General features: G+C 35.9%; 1 protein-coding gene and 1 long non-coding RNA gene across 2 annotated transcripts in view; one reads left to right on the plus strand and one right to left on the minus strand.

Annotated features, from left to right (window-relative positions):
- The window catches only part of RAB2A (RAB2A, member RAS oncogene family), an 88,128-nt gene that overhangs the window by 47,150 nt on the left and 16,570 nt on the right, over positions 1–24,408 (plus strand). Inside the window, 3 exon segments of the mRNA NM_001003318.2 lie at positions 2,695–2,777; positions 3,188–3,280; positions 14,706–14,817. Coding sequence (NP_001003318.1) covers positions 2,695–2,777; positions 3,188–3,280; positions 14,706–14,817 — 288 coding nt within the window.
- On the minus strand, positions 14,541–22,986 carry LOC111093111. The gene is made up of 4 exons (XR_005380988.1): positions 22,867–22,986; positions 21,055–21,219; positions 15,721–15,881; positions 14,541–15,065 (listed from the first exon to the last, which is right to left on the minus strand). It is a non-coding gene; the product is annotated as an uncharacterized LOC111093111 (long non-coding RNA).

The raw sequence follows: 24,408 nt of genomic DNA on the forward strand, positions 1-24,408 counted from the left end.
TTCAAGCTTCTAAAACTCCTTAAGCCAACATTTTGTATTGAAGATGATCAAAGATAACATCTATACTTCCTAAGTTGACATTCTTTTTCATGTAAAACATTACAGGTTAACCATCATTTGGCCATGTTTATATTAAGGTGTTTTTTTAAAAAGTAGATTGCTTTAATGTGATCAAGATAATTAACATTGGACTAGCTTTTTATGCAGTTGTTGGACAGTTTGTGTATAAAGAAGTCATAGTAAAAAACTTAATTGGGCAAGATTTATTTTAAGGCTATGAATCCCATTAACAGAGACTAGGCCAATGAGTGAGATGTCTTTACCAGTGACATCTCAAGAATTTGGAAACTATTCTAAATACTAAATACTGATCTTTAAAGTAAGCATAGGTTTTAAGATGCATGGTTATGTTCATAGACCTCACTTGGAATGTTTGGGTTTTTATTTGCTTGAGTCTTTAATTGTAATGGTAGGCAAAACTTGATTGAATGGATTCAGTATAAAGCGATGCATTAAAAACAGTATTTCCATATTATAACATGTTGTTCTTGGTAAAACAATACAAAGGGAGTGAGAATGGTGTACAGGCATGTGGGTTTTTTTTTTCCTTTGTAAAAATTTGTTTTCCCTTTTACTGTTTATCTGAGCTATTAACCCTGAAGTTTTAAATCATATAGTGGTGTTCCTCTTAATGGTATATTCATTTTAACTCCTACCACAGAAAGTCCCTGCAAGACTGTTCTAAAGAACTTTTGCCTTTTCTCAATATTTAGAGCTCTAAACCTGATTTTTAACTAATATATATATATATCTTTTTTATATTATTACCAAGACTCCTTCCTTGATATATATAATTCACAGTGAAAGTGAAAGAAATCTCTCAAAAATATAGTCCTGGGGACGCCTGGGTGGCCTAGTGGCTGAGCATCTGCCTTTGCCTCCGGAGTTGCTGGATTGAATCCCACTTCAGGCTCCTGTATGGAGGCCTGCTTCTCCTCCCTCTGCCTATGTCTCTGCCTTTCTCTGTGTCTCTCATGAATAAATAAATAAAATCTTTAAATATATATAGTCCTTAGTTTTCCTGTGCTAAGCAGTTTTAAAAATTCCCATTATGCTTATATTTTGGTTTATTAAAAGAACTTTTTTGGAAAGATACATCTCAATAAATTATATAAAAGTAATTTTAATGAATTTCATGTTTCCAACTAGTATTATCTAATGTTTTAACCTCGAACTATATGAAATTAATCAGCTATTTGTACAGTTCTTTTGTGTGATGGCTTTCTCAGGATTCAGTTTGGCCAAAGACATTCAAAGTGCTAGAATTGCTTGCAAGTTACCGAGAGAAGGCCTAATCTTTAGTTTCCACATAGAAGTTATTTTTACTGAATCTTTTAGCATGTTAGGATTTACTGATGTCTACTTATTTCAGTGGGATGGAGTAATGACCGTTTTGTGCACTCGATTAAGACATTAGGATTCATTCTTTCATTCTAAAGGCTTTCTCTGCATGTTTGCTGTGTGCCAGACCCAGTGCTAGGCACTCAGAGTGGAGAGCATGGGAGGGAGGGCCCATATATATATATTGTGAGGGCCAAGAAGTACAAGGAATTGTAGTGTGGAGTGTTAGAACAAGGCAAAACTTAAGCTGTCTGTGTGAATTCTGAGGTTTAGTATAGTTACACTGAAAGATCAAAACTCAGCATACAAACAAGAATATTGTTCAAGTTAGTAGATTTTGAATACAGAAATTGTGAAAACTGGCTTGGTGTTTATATAATTTAGATAGTTTTTTTTTTCCTCAGAAGCTATAGAAGTGATCAAAAATGCACAAGTATTTCTGATAATACTTTTCATTTTTCTCATTTTTAAAACTCAGAGGCCGTATGTATATCCCTCACCAGCCTTCTTAAAAACCAGAATATTAGTGCACCAGTAAGAGAGAAAAATGAACTAATTTTGCATAATCTCTGAAGTCTGTTTTCACAAGTGGATATAAAGATGACTTCTACATCCTGTTGCTGTTTGACAAGCATTATATATCACATACAGAGGAAATTGATTAAGTGTGGAGAAAAAAATTATATAAATTAAATTCAGAACCATTTTCTGTTTTTCATAATAAAATGATTGCTCAAAGAATTCCATCTGATGACTGTTGAAAGCTCACTGCAGTTTATGATATAACTGATAAAATCTGCATCCTTGGCCTTCCAACAACCTTTACACCAGCAGATGGTGGGCGTAAAGATGTCATTCATCATTTATTTACAATGGACTTTATTTATTCTAGTGTCAACAGCTGCCCCAGGGAGTGGGTTATTGAATTCAAATGTGAGGCTCTGGGTTATTTGCTTCCTTTCAAATTTGTCTTCAGAGCTTAGTTGCTAGGAGTCCATTCTGTGTTCTAATAATGATTCATGTATTGTGAAGCCATTCAGTAAATTGGGTTGTCAGGGATTGCCAAAAAAGGTTTAGAGGTCTGGGGTGTGTGTGTGGGGGGGGGGCGGGGGTACGTGTGTGTCTGGTTGACTTGAGCAATAGTGGTATTTTGTGACTTTTTCCTAAGACTGGTGAAGTTTTCTTTTCCTTTACATGCTCATTCCCTACCTCCCCACATTCTATATGAATAAAAAGAAAATGTGTAGAGAACAGTTTATTAAAGAAAATTCTCAACCTTTTCTTTCCTCACAGGCAGGGCAAGAGTCCTTTCGTTCCATCACAAGGTCATATTACAGAGGTGCAGCAGGGGCTTTACTAGTGTATGATATTACAAGGTGAGAACTTGGAAATGTATCCGTTTGTTTGGTCAATGCAGAGACTTTCTCTAAATAAACATTGATTGCCAGTTATAAAAGTATGGTTTTGCCTTTATGCCCTGGGTGTTTGACTTTAAAACTTGTGTGTCTCTAATTAAATTTAAATTTACTGCAGAAATCTGCAACTAAATTATTTTCTTCTATAAATAAGCACCTCCAGGTTAATCAATTTGGTAATATTATTTATACACTGGAATTTTCCAAAGTGAGGTTACACTTTATTTCCAGATACTGTACTTGAGAGCTGTTTCTCATTACATAAGTGGATATGGCTGAAAATAGTTACCTTTAATGGAATGTATACTGTTCGTTGTACACTGCTAGGGGAACACACTGGAAATAGTGATCAAATTTTCTTTTCTATTTAGGAGAGATACATTCAACCACTTGACAACCTGGTTAGAAGATGCCCGCCAGCATTCCAATTCCAACATGGTCATTATGCTTATTGGAAATAAAAGGTAAAAAGACTAATTTAAAGCTTTTTTGCAATAATGATGAAGGAGGCTGTGGATAGCTGTTTATGTGATAATTGTTAAAGTGCTCATCTTACATGTTTGTCTAAATGTAAGTTATTGGTTTCTTAAATTACAAAATTTTGAAAATCCTAAGACTGTTTCTTTTGGTTTTTAAAATACAGATATTAAGCTTTGTTGGAAATTGTTATAATCATCATTACTATTATCATGAGAAATCGTTTAGTAATTATTTATTACTAATTATTGACTAATCAGTAATCTGATTTATTTGGAGGGTGAATCACTGTCAAATATTATCCAAATAAAAAAAATAATTATCCAAATTAATTTTTTAATCCAAATTTTTTAAATACTTTACAGTAGAAATAAATATGTGTACAGAACTCAGAAAAATATTTTTTCTCTTTTTCATGACTAAATGTTCATTACAAGTTCATGCAATACATCTATTAATCAAGTGTATTTCCACTTAAAGTCCTGAAACATTTTTAGTATTGTTTACTAGATATCACATTAATACTTTTAAGCTTTTTTTTTTTTTTTTAAGATTTTATTTATTTATTCATGAGAGAGGCAGACACATAGGCAGAGGGAAAGGCAGGCTCCCTCTGGGGAGCCTGATGTGAGACTTGATCCCAGGACTCTGGGATCACAACCTAAGCCAAAGGCACATGCTCAATCACTGAGCCACCCAGGTGTTCCTCAGCTTATTTCTAAGGCTTTATATTAGTGTCATCCTAATGTTGATTTTTTTTTTAATCTCTCTAGGGACCATTATTTGCAGTGACTGTCCCTTGTGCTTTACATTTAAAATAATAGAACATGGGAAAACAGTTTCTTGGACATACCTTCTCTGAACATTAAATTTAGAATGTAGGAAAGTTTTCACTAATTTTAGTCGAAAATTACAGTAGAGGGATGCCTGGGTGGCCCAGCGATTAAGCACCTGCCTTTGGCTCAGGGCATGATCCTGCAGTCCCAGGATCGAGTCTCACCGGGCTCCCTGCATGGAGCCTGCTTCTCCCAATGCCTGTGTCTCTGCCTCTCTCTTTCTGTGTCTCTCATGAATAAATAAAATCCCGATGTGAGACCCAATCCTGAACTCCAGGATCACTCCTGAGCCAAAGGCAGCCGCTCAACCGCTGAGCCACCAGGTGTCCTAAATAAAATCTTTAAATAAAAAAATAAGAAAGAAAATTACAGTAGAAACAACTAAAATGAGCACTTTCAAATGTTCATACTTTTACCAGTGTTTTCCTTGTGACTGAAACATGGTGGGTGGTATCTTACTGTGGCTTAAAACTGGTTGTTGCACTTGAGGACCTTATAGTCCCAATATGAAAAAGCATATGTACAAAGGTGTTTCTCACTACAAAATGAAATGATAATTACATGATATGATGGAGGTGTTAGCTAAGACCAATGGTGGTAATCGTATTGTGTTATATAAATGTATCAACACATTGTACACCTTAAACTTACACAATGTTATATGTCAGTTATATCTCAATAAAAAATAAATAATCCCTAAACAATTTTTAAGAAAGTATTTTCTTCATAGCTATTTGATCCCCAACTCTAAGCTCTAGTTAACATGGCTTTCCTGAATTTCCTTTGTGAAATGACTACTTTCTTAAATGTAGAGTCTTCAGTCAAAACAAACAAACAAAAACCAAAATAAAACCCTAAGTAAATGGAGAGATATATTGAATTCATTGATTGAAAACTAAATATTTTTTAGATGGTGGGTCTTCCCAAATTGCCTCAAGATTCATTTTAATCCCAATCAGAATTCTTTAGGCTTTTTTTAAGGAGGTAGAAGTTAATAAGCTGTTTTCATAATTTGTATGAAAATACAAAGATCAGGGCACCTGGGATGCTTAGTCAGTTGAGTATCCAACTCTTGGTTTCGATTCAGGTCATGATCTCAGGGTTGTGAGATCTGCACTTGGTATGGAGTCTGCCTAAGTTTCTCCCTCTCCCTCTGATCCACCCACTCATGGGCATGCACGCACTCTCTCTCTCTCTCTTTTTAAAATAAATAAAAAATTTATTTAATGCAAAGGTCATAGAGTAGCCAAAGTTGGGGGATTTACTGGCTCCGCTCTACTGATTTCAAAGTTTATTGTAAAGGTATTATAATAAGTTCAGTCTGGTATTGGCATAGGTAGACGTATATATATATATATATATATATATGAGTCTATTTCTGGACTTTTTACTCTGTTCCCTATCTATGTCTACCTATGCCAATACCAGACTGAACTTCTTATAATCATATATATATATATATATATATAGTCAATTTTTTGACAAAGGTTCCAGGACAGTTAATTAGGGGAAAGGATAATCCTTTCATCAAATGATGCTAGAACAATTGAATAGCCATGTATCAAAAAAATGAACCTTGACCCTTACCTCACACCATATACAAAGTTAACTAGAAGTGAATCATAGACCTAAGTGTAAGAGAAAAAAATATTTTAAAATTCTAGAAGAGGGCAGCCCAGGTGGCTCAGTGGTTTAGCACCACCTTCAACCCTGGGCCGGATCCTGGAGACCCAGGATCAAGTCCCACGTCAGGCTCCCTGCATGGAGCCTGCTTCTCCCTTTGCTTGTGTCTCTGCCCCCTCTCTTTCTCTCTGTCTGTCATGAATAAATAAATAAATAAAATCTTAAAAAAAAAAAGATGTAAATGATTCTATTAAAAAAAAATTCTAGAAGAAAACAAAATTTTAGTGACTTTGGTTTTGTCAGACACTGTTTATCTTTTTTTTTTTCCTTTCAAGATTTTATTTAAATTCAAGTTAGTTAACATGTAGTGTAGTATTAGTGTCAGGGGTAGAATTTGATAAGTCATCGCTTGAATATAGTACTTATTACATCCTTAATGCCTATCATCCATTTATTTCATCCCCCCACCCACCTTCCCTTCCAACAACCCTCAGTTTGTTCCCTGTAGTTAAGAGTCTCTTATGGTTTGTCTCCCTCTCTTTTTATCTTATTTTATTTTTCCTTCCCTTCCCCTGTGTTCATCTGTTTTGTTTCTTAAATTCCACATATGAGAGAAATCATAGGGCATTTGTCTTTGACTAAGTTATTTCACTTAGCATAATAACCTCTAGTTCCATCCTCATTGCAAATGACAAGATTCATCCTTTTTGATGGCTGATTAATATTTTAGTGTGTGGGATCCCTGGGTGGCGCAGCGGTTTGGCGCCTGCCTTTGGCCCAGGGCGCGATCCTGGAGACCCGGGATCGAATCCCACATCGGGCTCCCGGTGCATGGAGCCTGCTTCTCCCTCTGCCTGTGTCTCTGCCTCTCTCTCTCTCTCTGTGACTATCATAAATAAATTAAAAAAAAATTAATTAAAAAAAAATATTTTAGTGTGTGTGTATATCATATCTTCTTTATCCATTCATCTGTCAATGGACATATGGGCTTTTTCCATATTTCACCTAATGTGGACGTTGTTGCTATAAATACTGGAGTGCATATGTCCCTTTGGATCACTATATTTTTATCCTTTGGATAAATACCGACTAGCACAATTGCTGGGTCATAGAGTAGTTCTATTTTTAACTTTTTGAGGAACCCCCATACTGTTTTCCAGAATGGCTGCACCAGTTTGCAGAGAGGATGCACCACATCCTCGCCAACATCTATTTTTTCCTGAGTAATTAATTTTAGGCATTTTGACCAGTGTGTATGGCGGTATCTCCTTGTGATTTTGATTTATATTTCCCTGATGATAAGTGATATTGAGCATTTTTCATATTATCTGTTAGTCATTTGTATGTCTTCTTTTGAGAAATGCCTGTTCATGTCTTCTGCCCATATTACAATTGGATTTTTTATTTTTGCGGTGTGGAGTTTGGTAAGTTCTTTATAGATTTTGAATACTAGCCCTTTATCTGATAGGTCATTTGCAAGTATCTTTTCCCATTCCATTGGTTCCCTTTAGGTTTGTTGATTTGTCAAACTTTTTTTTACATGGGACAGAGAAAAGGCATAAAGGGGGAAAAAATAACTATATACTTGACTTTTAAACAACACACAGTCAAAAACTAATGTTACTTTGATTCCCCAAAGCCTTAACTGCTAATAGCTTACTATTGACTGATAGCAAATAGTCAGTTAACATGTATTTTGTATGTTGTATATCTTATAATACTGTATTCTTACAATAGAGAAAAGAAAATCTTATTAAGAAAATGGTAAGGAAGAAAAAAATACATCTGCTGTATTGTACTATAATTTGAGGGGATTAGGGTAGAGGGAGAGGAAAGGAGAGAATCTTAGGCAGGCTTCATGTTCAATCCAAGCAGGCTCCGTTTCACAACCCTGAGATCATGACCTGAGCTGAAATCAAGGGTCAGACACTTAACTGACTGAGCCACTCAGGCACACCCCAGTACTGTCCTGTATTTATTGAAAAAAATTCACATGTAAATGGACCTTCACAGTTCAAACCCATGTTGCTCAAGGTCAACAGAATTGAGAAGTTTTGCTCTTCAAAAGACAGTTTCAGAGAAGTCTGGGTGGCTCAGCAGTTAAGTGTATGCCTTAGGCTTAGGGCGTGATCCTGGAGTCCTGGATTCCACTCAAGCCCGATGTGGGACTCGATCAAGGAGGAACCTGCTTCTCCCTTTGCCTATGTCTCTGCCTCTCTCTCTCTCTGTGTCTCTCGTGAATAAATAAATAAAATCTTAGAAACAACAGCAAAAGACTAGGAGAAAATATTATAACACATGAAACCTATATCCAACAAAATGTTTATATCTAGAATAATGAAGAATGTTACAATTCATTAATAAAAAGACAGCCCAGTGTTTTTAAATGTGCAAAAGGTCTGGATCGCACCTTACTAAAGAAGATATATACAGTTGGCAAGGAAGCACATAAAAAATATTTTAACACCACTAGTCATGAGGGAAATGCAGATTAAAACCTCAATGATATACCATTACACACTCATTAAAATGGCTGACATTAAAAAGATTAACATACTAAGTATTGGCAAGGATATAGAAGAACTGAAACCTTTGTATGGCTTTGGGGCATGTAAAATGATACAATGACGTTTGAAAACAATTCGGTGGTTTCTTTAGAAAATAAATATACATCTGCCGTACTACGTAGGCATTCCATTCCTGGGTATTTATCCAACATAAGCATGTTTTCATAGGGCCACACAAAGAATTACACACAAATATTCTAGCAGCTTTATTTGTAATAACCCAAAAGTGGGAACAACCCACATTTCAAATAATAAGTGAATGCGTAAATTGTGATATAGTCATACAGTGGAATATATTCCACTCAGTAAAGAAGAATGAGCTATTGATACTGTGCATCAGAATGGATAAATCTCAAAACAATTATGCTGAGTGAAAAGACCTAGACAAAAATGAAGATACACCATGTGATCCCATTTATATAAAATCCTGGAAAATTTAGAAAGCGGATCATTAGTTGCCTAGCAGTAAAGTGGGAGGAAAGGATGGATTACAGTGGAGTGTGAGGAAATCCATAGGAGGTGAATGGCTTCACTAGTAAACATGTCAAACTCATCATTTTATATTAAATGTGTGGTTTATTTTAGATTAATTATGTTGTAAAGTTGTAAAAATAGTAAGATAGCAAGTAGCATACTGTATAGATTTAATTTTAGAGTTATTTGTTTTTAAGATTTTATTTATTCATTCATAGAGACACAGAGAGAGAGAGAGAGAGAGAGAGAGAGAGAGGTAGAGACACAGGCAGAGGGAGAAGCAGGCCCCATGCAGGGAGCCCGAATGGGACTGGATCCCCAGTCTCCAGGATCACACCCCGGGCTGCATGTGGCGCTAAACTGCTGCACCACCAGGGCTGCCCTAGAAAGAGTTATTTTAATAGAAATCAAAGTTTGCTGTTAAGAGAAAATATTTACTTGTAATATTTCGATTATAAAAGGCCAATTATTGATTACTTCGTTGTAACTAGAGATCTGTCATCTTGGCCTTTGCTTAAGACCTTTCATTGTTACTCTTTCCTCATTTAAATTATCTCAAGGCTTTTAAGATTAAAGCTATTGTTAGGGAAACTTTAGTCTCTGTGATACAGAAGTATTCATACTACCATTCAGTGGTGATGTGTGAAAAAATAAGAGGAGACTATTGGAGAATAAAGAGAATTTCATACTTTTAATCTTACTAATGTTTTCCTTGTGTCTCAAACGTGGTGGGTGGCAACTTACTGGTGGCTTAAATTTTGTTCCTGCCCATGAGGAGCTTATAGTCTAAATGTGAAAAGGAAAAGCACACTATATACAAGAGGTGTTTCTAATGATTATAGATGGGTGGCGCTTATAATTAAGAGCATAGTAGCAATGGAAAGACATTTTAAGGAAGAAACTAGGAGAAGGGAACAAAGAATGTATGACGTGCAAAGAGTGAATAGGGATGAACAGAGATAAATGAGGTGATTATTATTAGATGAGGTGAATTGGGGTAGACATGGAAACAGGGAATAGGCAATTTTTGAATTAGATGCATTAAGCAGTAGGGAGCCAGTGAAGGGATTTGAGAAGGGCACTGACCTAGTCAGAGTGACAGATGACACAAATTTTTCTTACTATGGCATTTTAAATTGGTTGTACAAGAAATAGGAAGCAGACTCTACAAAGATGAAAAAGTCTTAATAGTCAAGGATTATAATACAAACCCTAAACAAAAAGAGGGTGTGAATTAAGAGAATGGTTTAGGAAAGAAGGATAATTAAGTAATGAAAACAATTTAAAGAGGATTAATAGAGTGAAAAGTCAAAGACAACAGTATGATTTTTATGCCTGGAAAACTGAGGAAACAAGCAAAATAAAGAAGGGTATATAACAAGAAAAACCATGCATTTCTAAATGCCATTTCCTTTTTTTTTTTTTTAAAGATTTTATTTATTTATTCATAAGAGACACACAGAGAGAGAGGCAGAGACACAGGCAGAGGAAGAAGCAGTCTCCATGCAGGGAGCCTGACATGGGACTTGATCCCGGGACTCCAGGATCACACCCTGGGCTGAAGGCAGGCACTAAACCGCTGAGCCACCCGGGCTGCCCACCCCCCCCCCTTTTTTTTAACAATCCCTCAAAGGTACATATCTTTAACCCTCTTTCCTAAAATAACATTTGCAAATGCAAATATAATCAGAGATAGTGCTAGTAGAAAACAGTAATTTTATCCCCAAATAAGATACTGTTTAAATAAGATGTGGCATATGCTTAAAAGGGGATAAGGGATACTTAAGGGTAAAGGTGTTTTCTTGAAGAATTTGAGTAATTAAAAGCTGATTTTCCCTTAAGAAAGACTGTCAGATAAGGGGGCTGAATTCCAGGAGCATGTAACCACATCAATATTGCTAGTGTTTTCTCCCCATTTTTTATTTCTACTAGAATGTAAGCTCCACGAGGTCAGGAAAGTTGGGATTTTTGTCTGTTTTACAAGTGGCCTCTCCCCAGATGTAGGAAAGGGCTTGGCAGACAGGAGGCCCTCAGATTATAGTTAGATGTGTTATCCCTGCCTATGCTCCAATATATGTAAACTTGGGAGATCCCTGGGTGGCTCACTGGTTTAGCGCCTGCCTTTGGCCCGGGGCATGATTTCTGGAGTCTCAGGATCAAGTACCGCATCGGGTTCCCTGCATGGAGCCTGCTTCTCCCTCTGCCTGTGTCTCTGCCCCCCTCTGTGTGTGTGTGTTTCTCATAAATGAATTAATAAAATCTTAAAAAAAAAAAAAAGTAATATATGTAAACTTAATTTGCCTTTTTTATGCTCATTTTACCACTGATATTTCATAGCATGGGCCTTTAAACAGCATGACACGTCCTTGTGGTTCTGTTTCTAATTTTTTTTTTTAATTTTTTTTTTAAGATTTTACTTATTTACTCATGAGAGACACAGAGAGGCAGAGACATAGGCAGAAGGAAAAGCAGGCTCCTTGCAGAGAGAGCCCAGTGCGGGACTGGATCCCAGGACTCCGGGATCACACCCTGAGCTGAAGGCAAGAAGCTCAACCACTAAGCCACCCAGGCACCCCATGTTTGTAATATTTTATATCAAACTAGGTTTCAGATTTTTAGGAGTGTTTTTTGAGCACTTGCACCACTAAATGCTTGGATGACATGTTATAAATTATTTTTAAAGCATAACAATTGTGAAAGTTACAAAATCACTCAGAAGTTTCAATTTCATAAACAGCAGTTACTGATAATGAGCTAAGTTACAACTTTGTAAACATAATTGACAGCTTATCTGGTCAGCCAGCTTTAATGGTATCTAATTCCTGCTGAATTTGTAAAGCTGAAACAGTGATATTAGGTAGATGAGACTTTACATTAGGTGGATAACATCTTTGGTTTTATCCCTAATTCATGTGATGTGGATTTTGCATAAAGTACCACCATTCTTTACTGTACACTCAATAAAAATAATATTGTAGAAGACTGCAAAATGGGAAAATGGTCCACAATATACAGTTGAGTGAAGAAAAGGCAAAATATGGAAGTGGGTATGAGCATCTTCCAGTAAGAAGAAATAGACAATAATAAAGGAGTAACATAGAGTTGTATTCAAGACATTAATAACCTGTGGGAAGTGAAATTATGGGTAGTTTTTCTTTGCATTTTTCCATATTTGACAAAAACCTCTTCAATTATTATCAGAAAAAGCCATCCTCGTCAGCCTGGATGGCTCAGCGGTTTAGCGCTGCCTTCGGCCCGGGGTGTGATCCTGGAGACCTGGGATCAAGTCCCACGTTGGGCTCCCTGCATGGAGCCTGCTTCTCCCTCTGCCTGTGTCTCTGCCTCTCTCTGTATCTCTCATGAATAAATAAATAAAATCTAAAAAAGAAAAAAAAAAGAAAAAGCCATCCCTATATAGCACAGTGATCTGGGGTGGTGATCCCAACTCCATCAGGTGTTCCTAGACTGTGAACTTGGTTGTTTTCCTTACCCTCTTTGTTCCTCCATTTCCTCAAGTCAAGTGCATTCAGTGAGATAATTCACACAGTATTAGATTTATTCTGTTACTCATCATCCAAGGAACTAGTTAAGTGAATTGTGATGGGATATTATTAGTCACTGAAAGTTGTATTTGTAGAAAGGATGTAATGATACAGATTCTAATATTAAGTGAAGAAAATTCAGACACAGAGTTGCAGATATAGCATGGGTTGTGCATATATCTGAGAAAGGTGACTTTGGGTAGAAAAACAGGACTAAGAAGAAATTACAAGTTAGTCAAATTTAGGATGACTGTGCCACTTAATAGAGTAACCTTCCTCCTCTCCCTGGCAATCTTGATTCTGCTTACTCTGCTTTTCCACATTTACCACTTTCTAATATACTATATTCTTTACTCATTATTATTGTCTGTCCTCTTTGGAATGTACACTTTTTTGTCTGACTTGTTCATTAATGTATCCCAAGTGCTTACTAAAATTCCTGGCTAATGAAAGGCATTCAGTAAATATTTGTTGAATGAAGGAATGACTTCCTTTTCTTGTTTTTTTTTTCTGTATTTCTAATGTAATAATGATGATAATAGGCATTTATGAAACTAATATTAAGCTAAAGGAAAATTAACATAAATGTACAATACCATTCACATTCATCAGAGTGGCATATATTAACAAGTGTGATCTTATCACATGTTGGTGAGGATGTGATGTGATGGGAACTTTCAAACATTGGTGCTAGGAGTATAAATTATACAGCTGTTTTGGAAAGCACCTTTGTACTAAGTATATATTCAGGTGCAATGGCTTTTGAGCTTTCTGATTTGACTCAAAATAAATACATTTTTATATAATGTCCTAGTACACATATGTATACCTACCTAAAAAAACAAAGTCTATGAAACAGTAAGTGATACACCCTGATATTTTCTATTCTATTCCTTTTTCTAATTCACTGAGTCACGGTACAGTTGGAAAAATACTGCCTTGGAAAATTTTTGGCACATGTACACCAAAAGCCATATAAATTTTTATTGTAACATTGTTTATAATAACGAAAAGTTACAACTCTGTGAAATGGAAAGTTGAAAGTAGTGTTGCATTCATTCAGTAGACTATGTAATATAGCAATAAAATGTTTAAAAACTTGATATCTATATATTATGTTGGTACATCCAAAAAATATCATGTTGACCAAAATTAACAAGTTGCAGAATAACTACATCTGAATTTTTTTAATATGCAAAAACTACTGTATGGCTAAAAACATGAATTTACATATAAAAAACATGCATGAGAGTGAAAACACCAAATACAGAGAAGTTACCTTTGAGGTGAAAGAGGAAAGAATGAGATTAGGAATAGATGGGTACACAGGAGGTGAATCACCTATAACTTGATTTTATTTCTCAGTGAAAAAGTCTGATATAAATGTGTCAAGATAATGTCAGGGGTAGGTGGAAGTACATGGGTATTCTATTCTCCATTCTCCTATTCTGTGTGCTTAAAATATTTTATAGTAATAAAATCATAATAAGGTATTAAAATTTTTACAATAAAACACACTTGAAAGAGACCTCTACTTTCTCTCCACCTTACTAATACAGTTCCTGTAAAATAAAAATGAATACCATGCTTCCCTCCCAAACCTTCTTAGACTTGTTTTTCAAAAATAATAAAATAAAATAAAAAAGACTTGTTTTTCTCCCTCTCTTTATTCACAGTTTTACTAGGAATCAAACCAAGTGAGATTAATAATCTAATTAATGTTTCTTTGTTGGATTTTGTTAAGCAGTTTCCTAGAGCTTCTGAAAATTATGTGATTTATTTTTTAATCATATTCATAGAAACTCAGTCTGGAAGATTAGACTAGTGTAGCTCTACTCTCTTGAATTATTTTGAGTTAAACAATTCCCTTCTTTGGAACCCAGTATCCTCAAAAGCAGGGTGTGGGGTAAATGTTCCATTTTGGTTTCTCTTCTAGTGTTCTAGGACTCTTAACTCAGAGTCTTCTCCTGTTGGATTGTTTGTTCTTTGAAACAAAGCACTGTGCACTAACCATTTGACCTTCATAATACCCAGAATAATGCAGTTGATTGTTATGTGTTAAAAATTAATTGAAAAAATAGCACAACTTTGAATCTTTTTTTTTTTTTTAATTTTTATTTATTTATGATAGTCACAGAGAGAGAGAGAGAGAGAGAGAGAGGCAGAGGGAGAAGCAGGCTCCATGCACTGGGAGCCCGATGTGGGATTCGATCCCGGGTCTCCAGGATCGTGCCCTGGGCCAAAGGCAGGCGCCAAACCGCTGCGCCACCCAGGGATCCCCCAACTTTGAATCTTTTTGTACACTCTGCACAGATGCCTGTATTTATACTGTGTTGGTTAATAATATGGCCTTTTATTTCCCATATTTAGTGATTTAGAATCAAGAAGAGAAGTAAAAAAAGAAGAAGGTGAAGCTTTTGCACGAGAACATGGACTTATCTTCATGGAAACTTCTGCTAAGACTGCTTCCAATGTAGAAGAGGTAAATAAGAGGTCCTTTTAAATGTTCATCATCTTTTTACTTAATTGAAATGTATTATATACTTTAATATTCATTAACTGGTTTATCTTCCATAAGCTCTTTAGTCTTTGATTATCATAGAGTAGGAAGATTTCTTCTGTTTGAAATACCTTGCCTTATAACATTCATCTTAAATCAGACTCTTAAATTGTATTCTGAGCCTTCTCTTGAAGCCAAATGCTTTTAACACATCTTTGTATATATTTATCCTAAGAGAGGAAAAATGAACACTAATGAAATTTGGAAATGTATCAAGATACAAAACATTTGTAGCTATTTGTATCTACTTTTACTTAAATAGGGAAGGTATTCTTTCTGTGTATCATTACACAAAGCATGGGAGTTCTACCATCTTTAATAAAATTTAAAATAACTCAATTATTTCCATTGCTCAGCCTAAACTGCTACAAGTTTTGTGAACACATCATGTTCTTCTTATGCTTTCTGTATTTGGGTATGGTGTTTATGTACTATACATAGATGAGTTAGATGATTAATTCTCTCTAAAAGTATTGCTACACTCTATTTTATAAAAGGCAGGAAAGAGGCTAAGAAAATAAGTAGTTTGCCTACGGTAATGCTGTAGTTCCCACCTTCTGGGTGAGAATCTTAGCAGCAGCTACAAAAAGTTATTCTAGAAAATAAATGATTTAAGAACGTCATTTTTCTAAGGATAGCCAAGAATAAGATGCTAGGCAGCAGGTAACACTATGACTTTGACATATTAAACAGTGAGTAAATATTATTAAGAATGTACTTGGAGCTCTTTTAATTAACTTTTGAAGCCAGAAATTGACTACAGTAATTCAGCAACATTAATATTTTCACTGGAAAATTCTTTGTTAGGTAAGATATTATACTTACCTATATTTAATGAGGTGTTCTGTGACTGCCCTTAATGCATTTCCTACAGCCACCAATTAATGCTTTTTACTTCTCGTTGCCAGTAATTACAACATACAAGAGTAATACTGCACTTTGCACAGTGAACCCAGAGAGAAATTTGTTCTGCCTCTTTGTTCAACCTAAAATAGACAGATAAAGCTATTTCAGGAGGCGCTCCTTTATTAGAGGTGTTGTATTTGGAAACTATAAGAGCCAATGTGTTGTGAAGATTTCACGATCTCAAACATATCCTTACTGATTATTGATTTTCTCATTGATTTTGAAAACCCTAAAGCCAGAATTGTGTACATTTTAATTAAAAAACCCATACTATGGGGTGCCTGGCTGGCTTAGTCAGAAGAGCCTACAACTCTTAATCTCTGGGTTATTGGTTCAAGCCCCGTGTTGGGTATAGAGACTACGTAAAAAAATAAAATAAAATTTACCAGAAAAAAAAAAAAACATACTATGAAGTCAGATCACAAGGAATCAAATACTGGAAAGTAATCCTAGATTTCTAGTTCTGGGGTGGGGGAGGAGGGTTGTTTGTTTTAAGATTTATTTATTTATATGCATGAGAGTGCACACACATGAGGTGGTGGGGAGCAGAGGGAGAGGAAGACAAGCAGACTCTCTGCTAAGAAGGGAGCTTGACACGGGACCCCAGGATCATGACCTGAGCTGAAGGCAGATGCTTAGCTGACTGAGCCACCCAGGCGCCCCTTTAGTTCTCTTTCTGATTCATTTGTGTTCATTTTCCTTATTTTTAAATAATTAAACAGTAGGTATTTATGTGTAAGCAGCAAATTACTATTGTCATTTGCTGAACACTTCTATTAATGTTCTATTAGCAGCACTTATTACAGAAAATCTGTGTTAATAATAAAAATAAATTGTTTAAATTTGATCTGGGCAGGAATTTCCTATATTCATGAGAGAACTTAATTATGTATATTAATTTGCTTCTAGAAACCAAGGATATTAAGAAATAATCTTTTTAAATTCCATTCTTAAAAGATTCATAGACAGGCATTACATAACAATCATCCATAAGATTTTATCTACAAGCTAAAAATATTTCATGATCAAGTATTTTGAGAAGGCAGAGGGACCATTCTCTGATCCACAAAGGGCAAAGTCAAATCTGAATCTCTGCATGACTTAGGAACTGATTGAACATGAAAGCAATAACCAAAGGGCGTCAATATCTAGAAAAATGTCGTAGACTTCCTTTCACCTCTTCCACCTACCAAGTACAGTTAAACTCTGAATACTATGTGTAAAACAATTAAAAGAGGGCTGAAAGGTAGGGAAAAGAAGGCCAACCAGCTTAAGAGACCTTGGGATCTGAGGAAAATGACATAGCAGTGATTTCCTTTGGTTTTCCTCAGATTGGGTTCTAGCAAAACTGGCAATCCAGAAAGGCCAGCGGGTGCAGGGGGGAAAAAAGCCTACTTTCTAGCCAAAGGACCAAGAAAGCCTAACAAGACAGAAAGTTCTTAGAAAATAACCATTCTACTACAGCCAAACATAGCAGAAAAAATTATGGTGCTACTTCTACCGTCATTTTGCTTTAACAAGTTTTCCCACATTCATTGTTTTCCTGTGGTATTGATACCAGAGGAAGCCAGCAAAAGTAGAGGTTTAAATAAGATCCAGAATCTCATAACACAGTACTCAAAATTTCCAGATTTCGCTAGAAAATCATTCTTCATACCCTGAACCAGGAAGATCTCAAACCGAATGCAAAAAAAAAAAAAAAGAAAAAGAAAAAGAAAAGATACATAGAGCAGGATGACAGAGATGTTAGAACTAACAAAAATTATTAGATTATTTAGGCAACCATCATAAAAATGCCTCAAAAACAATTAGCATGCTTGAAACAAGTGAAGAATAGTCTCAACAGAAGAAATATAAGTAAAAAGAACAAGATAGAAATTTTAGAACTGAAAAAATTTAATAACATAAAAAAGGCTCAGTGGATAGGGTTAACAGCAGAATGAAAGGGACAAAGGAAAATAGTGAACTGGATGATAGAAAAGATATATCATGCAAACAATCAGAAGAAAGCAAGAGTGGCTCTATTTATATCAAATAAAGTAAAATTAAGAGCAAAGAAAATTGCCAGAGACAGAGTGGAACATTGTATAGTAATAAAAAAAGAGTTTGCCAGGAAGACTTAGCAATCCTAAATGTGTATATATCAAGCAATAGAGCTGCAAGATACGTGAAGCAAAAACCAACAGAAAACTGGAAATAAACTAGACAATGGAATTAAACTAGAAATCAGTAATAGTCTTCAATTATGATTATGGATTTGTCTCTTTTCAGTTCTATTAGTTCTGGTTTTCAGTAAGCGATAACAGGGGAAGAAAAATCTCCAGAGACTTGGAACCTAAAACAACACACTTTTAAATAATGTTTCAAGGGGACATCTTAAAAGGAACTTAAAAATACATTGAACTGAATGAAAATGAAACTATAACCTCCCTGAATTTGTAGGTAAGAGGTAACGCAGTACAGAGAGGGAAATGTATAACATTAAATGCATACATTAGAAGAAAAGTCTCAAGTCGAGAATCTTAGCTCCTACCAAAAGCAAGTAGAAGAAAGGAAATAATAAAGGTAAGAGCAGAAATCAGTGAAATTGAAAACAGGAAAATGACATTTGAGAAAAATAAAAAACTGTTTTTTCAAGGTCAATAAAACTGACAAACCTCTATCAAGATTGACAAAGAAGCGGCCAGCCCTGGTGGCACAGCGGTTTAATGCTGCCTACAGCCCGGGGTGTGATCCTGGAGACCCGGGATCGAGTCTCACATCGGGCTCCCTGCATGGAGCCTGCTTCTCCTTCTGCCTGTGTCTCTGCACCCCCCTCGAATAAATTTAAAAAAAAAAAAAAAAAAAGATTGACAAAGAAGCAAATAGAAAATTCAGAGGTTACAAATATCAGGAACAAAAGAGAACATAAAACTACAGATCTGTAGACCTCAAAGGAACAATACATAAATATAATAAATTACATAAAATGGATAAAAAAAATACAACATAAACTACTACAACTCACCTTGTGTGAGATAGATTACTTTGAATAGTCTGTATAGTTATTAAGGAAATTCATTTCATAATTTTAACATTTCCCTATTTATTTTATGAAGGTAACATGAAGGTAACACTGATCACCAAAACCAAAGAAAGTACCAAAAAAGAAGAGTACAGACTGATGCCTCTTAATATATAGGATATATAGGCAGAATTTCTCAATGACATATTAGCAAATAGAATTTCAACAGTATATGAAATCCTACACATGTACCTACATAAAATACGTTATTATATCATGGCCAAATGGAATTTATTCCAGGGATGCAAGGCTGGTTTAATATTTGAAAGCCAGTCAATATAATCTACCATTTTAATTAGGTGAAGAAATAAAACCACAATATAGCAGTGCAGAGAAAGCATTTGACATAATTCAACACCCATACATGTTTTTTAAAAAAAACGGGGGGGGGGGGGACGACTACTTTCTCAGCTTGTTAAAAACCCACAGCTAACATTATGCTTACGACAAAAGGTTAAATGCTTTAGCCCTTGGATCTGGGAATAAGGCAAGGATGTCTGCTCTCACCATTATTTAAGATACTGGTGGAAGTTCTAATTAGTGCAATAAAGCAAGAAAGGCAAATATAGGCAGACAATTCAGAAAGGAAAAAATAAGCTTTTTATTTGTGGCTGACATGATTATCTCTGTAAGAAATCCCAAGGGATTTACACACAAACTAGTTAATAAGTGAGTTCAACAAAATTACAGGATACAAGACAAATACATAAAAATCTATTGTATTTATGGCACTCCTGGCTGGCTCAGTCAGTAGAGCATGTGACTCCTGATCTCAGGGTCATGAGTTTGAGCCCCATGTTGGTCACAGAATTTACTTTTTAAAAAAACTATTATATTTCTGTATATAGCAATGAACACCAAAATTTAAAATACAATACAATCTATATCACACAAAAAGACAATGAAATACCTAGGTATAAATCTAAAAATAACATGTACAGGATAGGACATATATGCTAAAAACTGAAAAATGCTGACAGAAGTTTAAAAAGATCTGAATAAATGAAGAGATATACTATGTTCATTGTTTGGAGTAAACCTAATAGAGATGTCACTTCACAGATTGATAGAGGTTTAACTCAATTCCTATCAAAGTTCCAGTAAGATTTTTTTGTAGATATTTGACAATATTAGGAAATACAAAGGACAAAGGACTTGAAATAGCTAAAACAATTTTGAAAAAGAATAAATTAGGTGAATCACTCTTTGATTTCAAGCTTTAATATAGACTGTGTGATATTGGTAAAGAAATGGATACATAACAGCAGTGGGACAGAACAGAGAATCCATAAATAGACCCACGCAGATATGCCCAAGTGATTTAACAAAAGTACAAAAGCAACTTCTAGAAAAAGATAGCCATTTCAATACATGGTACTCTAGCAATTGCACTTTCATGGACAAAATAAAGGAAACTGAGTCAGGGTGCCTGGGTAGCTCAGCCAGTTAAGCATCTGCCTTCAGCTTGGGTCAGGATCCCAGAGTCCTGGGATCAAGCTCCATATCACGCTCCCTGCTTAGTGGGGATCCTGCCTGTCCCTTTCCTGCTGCAACTCCCCCTACTTGTGCTAGTTCATTCTCTCTCTCTCTCTCTTTTTCAATAAATAAATAAAATCTTTTTAAAAAAATGAACCTGAGTCTTATACAAAAATTAACTCAAAACAGATCATGGAGTTAAATGTAAAACATTCAGCTATTTATCTTTTAGGGACGCCTGGCCGGCTCAGTCGGCAGAGCATGCAACCTCCTGATCTCAGGGTTGTGAGTTGGAGCCCCACATTGAGGCTAGAGTTTATGAAATAAATAAGTAAGTAAGTAAAATTTTAAAAAGAAACTAGGCATTCAGTTACCACACTACCTAGCAGTTGTTCCCCTGAGCATTTATCCCAGAGAAACGAAGATTTCTGTTTACCCAGAAACCAATACACAGATGTTCATAGCATCTTTATTCGCAATATAGCCAAACACTGGTTAACAACCTAGATGTCCTTCAACAGATGAATAGTTACACAAAGTAATATAGTACCTCCGCACCATGAAAATGCTATTCAGCATAAAAAGGGATGAACTATTGATACATGCAACAACCTACATGAGTCTCCAGAAAACTAAGCTTAGTGAATAAAGTCCATCCCAAAAGGTTGCATACTGTATGGTTCCATTTATATCACTTTCTTGAAATGACAAACCTAGAGACTCCTGGGTGCCCCAGTCAGTTAAGCATCTGCCTTTGGCTCAGGTCATAATCCCGGGGTCCTGGGATTGAGCTCTGTGTCGGGCTCCCTCTTCAGCATGGAGTCTTTTTCTTCCTCTCCTTCGAAATTACACTGTTAATCATAAAAGAGACAGCCGAGCTATATGAAATAAGAAAGACCTGGTTAGGTAAGGATGAGTTTTACATGTAGCAGAGTAACTAAGGGGAGAATTCTAAAATTGAGCTAAACATTAGATTTTTTTGCACTTCCATATAAACTAGTTTTTTTTTTTTTTAACAACTGAGTTCATTTATGACCTTTGTGTGTGTCAGACTTTAAAACCCAATTAAGTACATCATTAAGCAAAGAGCATTTTTATGACTGTATATGTTTATCCATTAGTTTATTTTTCTACATTATCTGTATTAAAGCTATTTTGGTCAGCTCACAATAAAATTGATGGTGCAACTATTTTAAATCAGTTTAAACAGTTGTCACCGCTTAAAAAAGGTAAACCTATATATCTGTCATCTGGCTTCAGAAGTTATCACCATTTTGACATTTTGATGATCTCTTTTTATTATGTCCTCTGTTTTTTAAGTAAATTCCAGAAATATTTTACCTATAAATATGTCAGTGGCAATAATTTAAAAACATGCAGCCATGATACCATTATTATACATAACAAACTTAGTAGTAATTCCATAATTATATGTGATATCAAGTATGAGTAGCATCCCCTTTTTTATTTCATTCAGCAATTAATGTTGGAAAATAAGTACTTAGTTTCTTTGAGGTCAGAAATGACTAACAGGTGTTGTTTCTGCGTTGAGAAGAGGAAAGGAGGAGAGCTCAGCATTTTAGGCATCTGCCTTGTAATGGGCACTCAGCACCAGTGCCCAGTGCTGGGTAGGAGAGCCAGTACCTCAATGGGAAAGTATACAGCTCATAAAATTGGAATCTATGATCTCCAGGAATTAAGCAAGAATTAGCCTGCTAGAATTAAATCCAAAGAAGAATAAGAGGTAAATATGCTAGTTTTATAGGTTCTCAGTGGCTTAGACTTGGCATTGGAGCACACAGGAATTAATTTCAGGGAGATATGTTCTAAGTACTATGTCTTGTCATGCCATCCTCCATGGGAGAGGCAGGTTAGCACAATGGGTAGCATCTCAGACTCTGAGCTCAGACAGAATTTATTTCGGCTTACTGCTTAACCTTAGAGGACCCATTTCTGGGAGAGTGGATCATGTCAGGCTTAAGAGTAAGACAGCTATCCTAATGACATATCCTACTCACCCAGTGAGAATGGTTGTTGGGCAGCTCACAGAAGGTCGTTATCCTCTCCCCCCGCCCCCCCCCCACACACACACCTTTTTTTTTAATTTGAGAGTCTGTGCCCTCACATCCTCAAGCGGGAGGAACAGGAGAGGGAGAGGGAATGTCAAGCAGCTCAACATAGAGCACAGAGCCTAGCACAGGCCTTGATCCCACAACCCTGAGCTCACCACCTGAGCTGAAATCAAGAGTCAGATGCCCAATGGACTAAGCCCCCAAGCATTCCCGCTAAACCTTTTTTGTATAATCTATTGAGAAGTACTCAATTCCTAGCCAGTCTTAGACTATAGTGTATAGAGAGGAAGTTGGAGAGCCCCTGCATTAAAAGACAACTCTCTTAAAAGCCTTTTTTTTATATATATAAAATAGAGAATTACAGTAGTGTCTCCCCTTCTTAATTGTGGATGCCTCAAACTGCAAAGTAGCACTAAACCCTATATAACACTGTTTTTTTCTATATATACATACCAGTGAACGTTGATTTATAAATTAGGTTCAGTAAGAGATTAATAACAATAACTTAATAAAATAGAACAATTATAACAGTATAACATACAGAAAGTTATGTGAATGTGGTCTCTCTCAAAACATCATCTTGTACTCACCCTTGTGATGATGTGAGATGATGTAACTCCTGTGTTATGAGATGAAATGCATGACTTAGGCATTGTGACATAGCGTTAGGCTGCTATTGACCTGACTATACATCAAAAGGAGGATCATCTGTTTCTGGAACATGGTTGACTGAGGGTAACAAAAACCATGGAAAACCAAACCACAGATAAAGGGAGACTACAGTATGTTAAAAGAATGGGGATGCTTGAGTGGCTCAGTGGTAGAGCATCTACCTTTGGCTCAGGTCGTGATCCCGGGGTCCTGGGACGTGGGGATCCCACATCAGGCTCCCTAAAGGGAGCCTGCTTCTCCCTCTGCCTATGTCTCTGCCTTTCTTTCTCTTGTCTCTCACGGATAAACAAATAAAATCTTTTTTAAAAAAAATGATTTATACAATACCACTGTCTTGATCATGGACTGTTTGACTAAAGGTTCTCTTGAGGGGCAGCCCCAGTGGCATAGCGGTTTAGTGCTGCCTGCAGCTCAGGGTGTGATCCTGGAGGCCCCGGGATCAAGTCCCACGTCAGGCTCCATGCAGGGAGCCTGCTTCTTCTGCCTGTGTCTCTGCCTCTCTTTCTCTGTGTGTGTGTGTATTCTCTATGAATACATAAGATCTTTAAAAAAAATAAAAAGGAAGGACCTTTAAAAAAAATAAAGGTTCTTTTTAGAAATTTAAAACTACATGATTATTCATTAAGGTTAAACCTGATAGAGTGATGCTTCCTTAATGTTTATTACTAGACCTATTGGCTTTTGCTATTATGCTGTAATCTGTTTTTATATTTTAATCAAGTTCTAGTTACTATAATGCAAATAGAGACCATGAAATTTTTAACTTTTGAACTTCCCTGGAACAGATTGGTTAATTTGCAGCATCAGATGACAGCATTTTTCCAGCATTATTGAGCTGTTGCTGGAAGTAAGTTTACTATTTATCTGTGGATCGGTTGATTTACTACTTGGCTTAATGATTTCATCCATGAAGGATCTTTTGAGGGGAAGAACAGCCAAACTGGTGTTAGAGAAAAGTGCACAGAATAGCTTGCCACAACAAAAAATTATCTGATGCAAATATCAGTAGTATTGAGATTGAAAAACACCGAGCCAGAGTAACAGGATACAATTAAAATCAGTGAAGTGAAGCACCAGCAACTCCACATAGTACATGCCTCCTCTCTATTCATTTAGAAGTAGGTGGGATGTGTATGATGACCTTAAAAATGCTTTATTTCAGGGGCATCTGACTCGTGATTTCAGCTCAGGTCATGATCTCAGGGTCATGAGATTGAGGCCTACCCCCTCCGTCAGTCTCCAAATGCAGTGAGGAATCTACCTGAGATTCTCTCACTTGCTCACTCTAAAATAAATAAAATCTTCTTTAGAAAGTGCTTTATT

The sequence above is a fragment of the Canis lupus genome, chromosome 29, assembly GCF_011100685.1.
Source record: "Canis lupus familiaris isolate Mischka breed German Shepherd chromosome 29, alternate assembly UU_Cfam_GSD_1.0, whole genome shotgun sequence".
In the NCBI taxonomy this organism is placed as follows: Eukaryota; Metazoa; Chordata; class Mammalia; order Carnivora; family Canidae; genus Canis; species Canis lupus.